The sequence below is a fragment of the Sander lucioperca genome, chromosome 5 (genome assembly GCF_008315115.2).
Source record: "Sander lucioperca isolate FBNREF2018 chromosome 5, SLUC_FBN_1.2, whole genome shotgun sequence".
NCBI classification, from domain to species: domain Eukaryota; kingdom Metazoa; phylum Chordata; class Actinopteri; order Perciformes; family Percidae; genus Sander; species Sander lucioperca.
In genome coordinates this window covers 14805295-14814762 of record NC_050177.1, presented here as the reverse complement: position 1 = coordinate 14814762, position 9468 = coordinate 14805295, and the positions used below count along the sequence as shown (strand labels likewise).

Genomic DNA, 9468 nt, shown 5'->3' with positions numbered 1-9468 from the left:
CAGCAGTAGAGAGTAGTATGTAGAGAGACAACAGTAGAGAGTAGTATGTAGAGTCAACAGTAGAGAGTAGTATGTAGAGAGAAAACAGTAGAGTAGTATGTAGAGAGACAACAGTAGAGAGTAGTACGTAGAGAGACAGCAGTAGAGAGTAGTATGTAGAGAGACAACAGTAGAGAGTAGTATGTAGAGAGAAAACAGTAGAGTAGTATGTAGAGAGACAGCAGTAGAGAGTAGTACGTAGAGAGACAACAGTAGAGAGTAGTACGTAGAGAGACAGCAGTAGAGAGTAGTATGTAGAGAGACAGCAGTAGAGAGTAGTACGTAGAGAGACAGCAGTAGAATAGTATGTAGAGAGACAACAGTAGAGAGTAGTATGTAGAGAGAAAACAGTAGAGTAGTATGTAGAGAGACAGCAGTAGAGAGTAGTACGTAGAGAGACAACAGTAGAGAGTAGTACGTAGAGAGACAGCAGTAGAGAGTAGTATGTAGAGAGACAACAGTAGAGAGTAGTATGTAGAGTCAACAGTAGAGAGTAGTATGTAGAGAGTCAACAGTAGAGAGTAGTATGTAGAGAGTAGTATGTAGAGAGACAACAGTAGAGAGTAGTACGTAGAGAGACAGCAGTAGAGAGTAGTACGTAGAGAGACAGCAGTAGAGAGTAGTACGTAGAGAGACAACAGTAGAGAGTAGTGTGTAGAGAGACAACAGTAGAGAGTAATACGTAAAGAGACAACAGTAGAGAGTAGTATGTAGAGAGACAGCAGTAGAGAGTAGTATGTAGAGTCAACAGTAGAGAGTAGTATGTAGAGAGTCAACAGTAGAGAGTAGTATGTAGAGAGACAGCAGTAGAGAGTAGTACGTAGAGAGACAGCAGTAGAGAGTAGTATGTAGAGAGACAACAGTAGAGAGTAGTATGTAGAGTCAACAGTAGAGAGTAGTATGTAGAGAGAAAACAGTAGAGTAGTATGTAGAGAGACAACAGTAGAGAGTAGTACGTAGAGAGACAGCAGTAGAGAGTAGTATGTAGAGAGACAACAGTAGAGAGTAGTACGTAGAGAGACAGCAGTAGAGAGTAGTACGTAGAGAGACAGCAGTAGAGAGTAGTATGTAGAGAGACAACAGTAGAGAGTAGTATGTAGAGTCAACAGTAGAGAGTAGTACGTAGAGAGATAGCAGTAGAGAGTAGTATGTAGAGAGACAACAGTAGAGAGTAGTATGTAGAGTCAACAGTAGAGAGTAGTATGTAGAGAGTCAACAGTAGAGAGTAGTATGTAGAGAGACAGCACTAGAGAGTAGTATGTAGAGAGACAGCAGTAGAGAGTAGTATGTAGAGAGACAGCAGTAGAGAGTAGTATGTAGAGTCAACAGTAGAGAGTAGTATGTAGAGAGTCAACAGTAGAGAGTAGTATGTAGAGAGACAGCAGTAGAGAGTAGTATGTAGAGAGACAACAGTAGAGAGTAGTACGTAGAGAAACAGCAGTAGAGAGTAGTACGTAGAGAGACAGCAGTAGAGAGTAGTACGTAGAGAGACAACAGTAGAGAGTAGTACGTAGAGAGACAGCAGTAGAGAGTAGTATGTAGAGAGACAGCAGTAGAGAGTAGTATGTAGAGAGACAGAAGTAGAGAGTAGTACGTAGAGAGACAACAGTAGAGAGTAGTACGTAGAGAGACAGCAGTAGAGAGTAGTATGTAGAGAGACAACAGTAGAGAGTAGTATGTAGAGTCAACAGTAGAGAGTAGTATGTAGAGAGTCAACAGTAGAGAGTAGTATGTAGAGAGACAGCAGTAGAGAGTAGTACGTAGAGAGACAGCAGTAGAGAGTAGTATGTAGAGAGACAACAGTAGAGAGTAGTATTAGAGTCAACAGTAGAGAGTAGTATGTAGAGAGAAAACAGTAGAGTAGTATGTAGAGAGACAACAGTAGAGAGTAGTACGTAGAGAGACAGCAGTAGAGAGTAGTATGTAGAGAGACAACAGTAGAGAGTAGTACGTAGAGAGACAGCAGTAGAGAGTAGTACGTAGACAGACAGCAGTAGAGAGTAGTACGTATAGAGACAACAGTAGAGAGTAGTACGTAGAGAGACAACAGTAGAGAGTAGTACGTAGAGAGACAGCAGTAGAGAGTAGTACGTAGAGAGACAACAGTAGAGAGTAGTATGCAGAGTCAACAGTAGAGAGAAGTATGTAGAGAGTCAACAGTAGAGAGTAGTATGTAGAGAGACAGCAGTAGAGAGTAGCATGTAGAGAGACAGCAGAGAGTAGTATGTAGAGAGACAACAGTAGAGAGTAGTACGTAGAGAGACAGCAGTAGAGAGTAGTACGTAGAGAGAGAGCAGTAGAGAGTAGTACGTAGAGAGACAACAGTAGAGAGTAGTATGTAGAGAGACAACAGTAGAGAGTAATACGTAAAGAGACAACAGTAGAGAGTAGTATGTAGAGAGACAGCAGTAGAGAGTAGTATGTAGAGAGACAGCAGTAGAGAGTAGTACGTAGAGAGACAACAGTAGAGAGTAGTACGTAGAGAGACAGCAGTAGAGAGTAGTACGTAGAGAGACAGCAGTAGAGAGTAGTGTGTAGAGAGACAACAGTAGAGAGTAGTATATAGAGAGAAAACAGTAGAGTAGTATGTAGAGAGACAGCAGTAGACAGTAGTACGTAGAGAGACAACAGTAGAGAGTAGTACGTAGAGAGACAGCAGTAGAGAGTAGTATGTAGAGAGACAACAGTAGAGAGTAGTATGTAGAGTCAACAGTAGAGAGTAGTATGTAGAGTCAACAGTAGAGAGTAGTATGTAGAGAGACAGCAGTAGAGAGTAGTACGTAGAGAGACAGCAGTAGAGAGTAGTATGTAGAGAGTCAACAGTAGAGAGTAGTATGTAGAGAGACAGCAGTAGAGAGTAGTACGTAGAGAGACAGCAGTAGAGAGTAGTATGTAGAGAGTAGTATGTAGAGAGACAACAGTAGAGAGTAGTATGTAGAGAGACAGCAGTAGAGAGTAGTACGTAGAGAGACAGCAGTAGAGAGTAGTACGTAGAGAGACAACAGTAGAGAGTAGTGTGTAGAGAGACTCAGTAGAGAGTAATACGTAAAGAGACAACAGTAGAGAGTAGTATGTAGAGAGACAGCAGTAGAGAGTAGTATGTAGAGAGACAGCAGTAGAGAGTAGTACGTAGAGAGACAACAGTAGAGAGTAGTGTGTAGAGAGACTCAGTAGAGAGTAATACGTAAAGAGACAACAGTAGAGAGTAGTATGTAGAGAGACAGCAGTAGAGAGTAGTATGTAGAGAGACAGCAGTAGAGAGTAGTACGTAGAGAGACAACAGTAGAGAGTAGTACGTAGAGAGACAGCAGTAGAGAGTAGTACGTAGAGAGACAGCAGTAGAGAGTAGTACGTAGAGAGACAGCAGTAGAGAGTAGTATGTAGAGAGACAACAGTAGAGAGTAGTATGTAGAGAGAAAACAGTAGAGTAGTATGTAGAGAGACAGCAGTAGAGAGTAGTACGTAGAGAGACAGCAGTAGAGAGTAGTATGTAGAGAGACAACAGTAGAGAGTAGTATGTAGAGTCAACAGTAGAGAGTAGTATGTAGAGAGTCAACAGTAGAGAGTAGTATGTAGAGAGACAGCAGTAGAGAGTAGTATGTAGAGAGACAGCAGTAGAGAGTAGTATGTAGAGAGTAGTATGTAGAGAGACAACAGTAGAGAGTAGTACGTAGAGAGACAGCAGTAGAGAGTAGTACGTAGAGAGACAGCAGTAGAGAGTAGTACTTAGAGAGACAACAGTAGAGAGTAGTATGTAGAGTCAACAGTAGAGAGTAGTACGTAGAGAGATAGCAGTAGAGAGTAGTATGTAGAGAGACAACAGTAGAGAGTAGTATGTAGAGTCAACAGTAGAGAGTAGTACGTAGAGAGATAGCAGTAGAGAGTAGTATGTAGAGAGACAACAGTAGAGAGTAGTATGTAGAGTCAACAGTAGAGAGTAGTATGTAGAGAGTCAACAGTAGAGAGTAGTATGTAGAGAGACAGCACTAGAGAGTAGTATGTAGAGAGACAGCAGTAGAGAGTAGTATGTAGAGAGACAGCAGTAGAGAGTAGTATGTAGAGTCAACAGTAGAGAGTAGTATGTAGAGAGTCAACAGTAGAGAGTAGTATGTAGAGAGACAGCAGTAGAGAGTAGTATGTAGAGAGACAACAGTAGAGAGTAGTACGTAGAGAAACAGCAGTAGAGAGTAGTACGTAGAGAGACAGCAGTAGAGAGTAGTACGTAGAGAGACAACAGTAGAGAGTAGTACGTAGAGAGACAGCAGTAGAGAGTAGTATGTAGAGAGACAGCAGTAGAGAGTAGTATGTAGAGAGACAGAAGTAGAGAGTAGTACGTAGAGAGACAACAGTAGAGAGTAGTACGTAGAGAGACAGCAGTAGAGAGTAGTATGTAGAGAGACAACAGTAGAGAGTAGTATGTAGAGTCAACAGTAGAGAGTAGTATGTAGAGAGTCAACAGTAGAGAGTAGTATGTAGAGAGACAGCAGTAGAGAGTAGTACGTAGAGAGACAGCAGTAGAGAGTAGTATGTAGAGAGACAACAGTAGAGAGTAGTATTTAGAGTCAACAGTAGAGAGTAGTATGTAGAGAGAAAACAGTAGAGTAGTATGTAGAGAGACAACAGTAGAGAGTAGTACGTAGAGAGACAGCAGTAGAGAGTAGTATGTAGAGAGACAACAGTAGAGAGTAGTACGTAGAGAGACAGCAGTAGAGAGTAGTACGTAGACAGACAGCAGTAGAGAGTAGTACGTATAGAGACAACAGTAGAGAGTAGTACGTAGAGAGACAACAGTAGAGAGTAGTACGTAGAGAGACAGCAGTAGAGAGTAGTACGTAGAGAGACAACAGTAGAGAGTAGTATGCAGAGTCAACAGTAGAGAGAAGTATGTAGAGAGTCAACAGTAGAGAGTAGTATGTAGAGAGACAGCAGTAGAGAGTAGCATGTAGAGAGACAGCAGAGAGTAGTATGTAGAGAGACAACAGTAGAGAGTAGTACGTAGAGAGACAGCAGTAGAGAGTAGTACGTAGAGAGAGAGCAGTAGAGAGTAGTACGTAGAGAGACAACAGTAGAGAGTAGTATGTAGAGAGACAACAGTAGAGAGTAATACGTAAAGAGACAACAGTAGAGAGTAGTATGTAGAGAGACAGCAGTAGAGAGTAGTATGTAGAGAGACAGCAGTAGAGAGTAGTACGTAGAGAGACAACAGTAGAGAGTAGTACGTAGAGAGACAGCAGTAGAGAGTAGTACGTAGAGAGACAGCAGTAGAGAGTAGTGTGTAGAGAGACAACAGTAGAGAGTAGTATATAGAGAGAAAACAGTAGAGTAGTATGTAGAGAGACAGCAGTAGACAGTAGTACGTAGAGAGACAACAGTAGAGAGTAGTACGTAGAGAGACAGCAGTAGAGAGTAGTATGTAGAGAGACAACAGTAGAGAGTAGTATGTAGAGTCAACAGTAGAGAGTAGTATGTAGAGAGTCAACAGTAGAGAGTAGTATGTAGAGAGACAGCAGTAGAGAGTAGTACGTAGAGAGACAGCAGTAGAGAGTAGTATGTAGAGAGTCAACAGTAGAGAGTAGTATGTAGAGAGACAGCAGTAGAGAGTAGTACGTAGAGAGACAGCAGTAGAGAGTAGTATGTAGAGAGTAGTATGTAGAGAGACAACAGTAGAGAGTAGTATGTAGAGAGACAGCAGTAGAGAGTAGTACGTAGAGAGACAGCAGTAGAGAGTAGTACGTAGAGAGACAACAGTAGAGAGTAGTGTGTAGAGAGACTCAGTAGAGAGTAATACGTAAAGAGACAACAGTAGAGAGTAGTATGTAGAGAGACAGCAGTAGAGAGTAGTATGTAGAGAGACAGCAGTAGAGAGTAGTACGTAGAGAGACAACAGTAGAGAGTAGTGTGTAGAGAGACTCAGTAGAGAGTAATACGTAAAGAGACAACAGTAGAGAGTAGTATGTAGAGAGACAGCAGTAGAGAGTAGTATGTAGAGAGACAGCAGTAGAGAGTAGTACGTAGAGAGACAACAGTAGAGAGTAGTACGTAGAGAGACAGCAGTAGAGAGTAGTACGTAGAGAGACAGCAGTAGAGAGTAGTACGTAGAGAGACAGCAGTAGAGAGTAGTATGTAGAGAGACAACAGTAGAGAGTAGTATGTAGAGAGAAAACAGTAGAGTAGTATGTAGAGAGACAGCAGTAGAGAGTAGTACGTAGAGAGACAGCAGTAGAGAGTAGTATGTAGAGAGACAACAGTAGAGAGTAGTATGTAGAGTCAACAGTAGAGAGTAGTATGTAGAGAGTCAACAGTAGAGAGTAGTATGTAGAGAGACAGCAGTAGAGAGTAGTATGTAGAGAGACAGCAGTAGAGAGTAGTATGTAGAGAGTAGTATGTAGAGAGACAACAGTAGAGAGTAGTACGTAGAGAGACAGCAGTAGAGAGTAGTACGTAGAGAGACAGCAGTAGAGAGTAGTACTTAGAGAGACAACAGTAGAGAGTAGTAGTAAATGAATCTGCATAATGTTGTCTTTTGTTTGTTTGTTTGTCTCCAGATACCAGCCGTTGGGTTCTGATCTGTGAGCGGTCGGAGTCGGCGTCTGTGGAGGGAGACGCCATCAGATGTGTTTGTTTCTGAATCAGTTAAATGATATTCTGTATTTTGGGTAAAGATCAGGAAAATTCCTCATTTTCTGTTGATTTTGATGTTTGTTTGTTGGGTTAGGGTGATGCCGGAGACTTCAGAGGACGAATCATTTTCACACTTTACTGAATTATTCTCCGTGTTTATACGTAGTCATGGATTTCTGTTTCTGGGTTCTCAAACCAAATGCAAAGCAAACTTTTCGCGTGGCGATATTGCGTACAAAGTTGACGCAAAGAAAAAAAATGTCAGCCTTTTGGAATCTTTTTTTTTAAACATTTTTGACATATCTTTCAAAGTTTTTCTTTTGTCAATTTTTTAAAAATGCTATAGAAATCTAATAAAACGCCCAAATTCAATGAAAGTAGTGGACTGATCATTTATTTGACTTGTGAAGAGCGTTGTATGGAACCATCATTGTTATTTTCTTTGACAATTTGGTTGAAAGAAACCGAAATTTCTGTTGAAAATGGGTCAAAGCCCGAGGACACCACAGGAGTCTGGCGGATTTACAGTTTTTTACAATCACTTTGCTACTGATTTCAGAACCTTGACGTCCTTTTTCAAAACTCTAGACACAAAAGTCAAAACGGTCATCACTTGTAACACAGACTGTCTAATGTTCAAAACATGGCATTGTGCATCCATATCTTTAAATAAATATTGCACTTGCACAATCATTGGTTAAAAAAAAACTATTTTATGGTGAAATACCATTGAAACGTTACTTTAGATCACCCACACACAAGCTACCCATAGTTTCACTGGGTTCGTTCGTACAATCATTAAATATTGTAGTACAAAATAGGTGATACATGTTTCATTATGGTACTAGATGTAAATACATCCCTGTAAAAGTACTGCAGTAGTAGAGAGAATACTAATCGTTGAACAAAATCTGAAATGTATTGATGAAAAACAATACAGTACGATCACAACATAGGTTTATTTGAATCAAAGCAAAATAATTAGCTACAAAATAGAAAAGAAAAGACAGTAGTACTGTAAAACATCAAATGCAGTGTTCCTCAACTTGCTTGTACTTTAAAAAGCAAAACAAAGAAGTGATTACTGTACTTCTACATCTTCATCAACTCTGTCTTGTGGATTTGGCCGCAGGTTCTCATCTACATCGCAATTAGCCAAACATCTTGGAAAAAACCTTTGGGCATGGCGAACAATGTGGTACAAGTATATATGTATATATACAGTGTATATATATATATATATATATATATATATATATATATATATATATATATATATATATATAAGTATATTTCTCAATTATCAGTAACGAGTTGGCAGAATTGGACAAGCAATTCCAAGGGCATGCATGCATACAGTGCAGTACTGTCAATACTGTAAAACGGGTACATGGGACCATAGAAACAGCGTCTGGTAAACAGTAGTACATTACAGTAGTAGTACATGGGATCATAGAAACAGTGTCTGGTAAACAGTAGTACATTACAGTAGTAGTACATGGGATCATAGAAACAGCGTCTGGTAAACAGTAGTACATTACAGTAGTAGTACATGGGACCATAGAAACAGTGTCTGTTAAACAGTAGTACATTACAGTAAAGAATGATGATGAAATATTACATCCATAGATACTGTATTCTAATTGGTTCACGCTAATTGGTGACAATGAATCTCGTTATCTTAAAACTTTCATGATCTAAACGTGGAATATTGTTTGTCTGTTTCCATACAACTATTCATTAAGAGTACTGCAACAGTTACTTATCATTTTGAGTAGTTGTATTGATTGATAGTTAGATGACTGTAATGAAATGAATAGACAATCATCTGAAATGTAATGTGTGAATTGCTTTTTGAAGTAGTAGTACTTTGATGTTCAGTTGGGTCATATTGAACAGATGATCTTTGTTAAATGAACAAATGATCTTTGGTTTATGTGTATTGTATCCAAGCAACTGAAAAAAGTGAGAGTTTTAAAAAAATCTGTATTTTGATCATTGGTTGTGAGTTTAGTGTCTAGAGTTTTGAAAAATTACGTCAAGGTTCTGAAATTAGTGCCAAAGTGATTGTAAAAAAACTGTAATTTCAGCGAATTTAATTCTTTAACTCGTGCAATCCCAAACGGTTTAATTCTACTTATAAACAATGACTTTAGTTATGGTGCACACGATATATATCACAGCCTTTACTATCATTGGATGGAATCAAACTAACGCACATAAAGTGTAACAATAAGCAGAGTCGCCCAATTATTCAGAGAAAGAATTCAGTTTTTGTGGAGATCTAAAATTGAGAAGATAAACTGGAGAAGGGCTCCTACTGTATAAATACTGTGTTTCTGTGTGTGTGTGTGTGTGTGTGTGTGTGTATGTGTGTGTGTGTGTGTGTGTGTGTGTGTGTGTGTGTGTGTATGTGTGTGTGTGTGTGTGTGTGTGTGTGTGTGTGTACTGACACTTTGAGGACCAATCAGACAGGATTTTGAGTTAGTTTATCAAGTGCTATTTCCAACAGTAGTCACACGTTACTGTAGATAAAGTCACTGTGTTTCTATGGCAACAGCAACTGTTCAGACGACAGTTCTCTCTCTCTCTCTCTGTCTCTCTCTCTGCCCCCGAGCTCCAGCTGATCTTCTAAGAACGGTGACGCCGTTATCAATCGAGTATTGATTGGTCAGTAGGCGGTGCTTTAACACCGGTTGATCTCAAATCTCCAACATAACCTGCTCCTGACCAGGTTAGGTGTTCAGCATAAGTTACCACGGCGATTGATAACAAGTGATCCACCTTCGTGTCAGAAAACCCTGGGTT

At 39.9% G+C, this 9468-nt stretch overlaps 1 protein-coding gene across 2 annotated transcripts in view; it reads left to right on the top strand.

The window, feature by feature from the left end:
• Nucleotides 1-7016, top strand: part of LOC116055539 (U-actitoxin-Avd3r-like) — a 12694-nt gene extending 5678 nt beyond the window's left edge. The window contains exon 4 of one of the 2 annotated variants that reach the window (XM_031307555.2): nucleotides 6585-7016. In XM_031307555.2, coding sequence (XP_031163415.1) covers nucleotides 6585-6667 — 83 coding nt within the window. In that variant the 3' untranslated portion in view covers nucleotides 6668-7016. The remainder of the gene's footprint in view (nucleotides 1-6584) is intronic. The other variant, XM_031307554.1, reaches the window with a different exon arrangement.
• Nucleotides 7017-9468: the final 2452 nt, after the last annotated feature.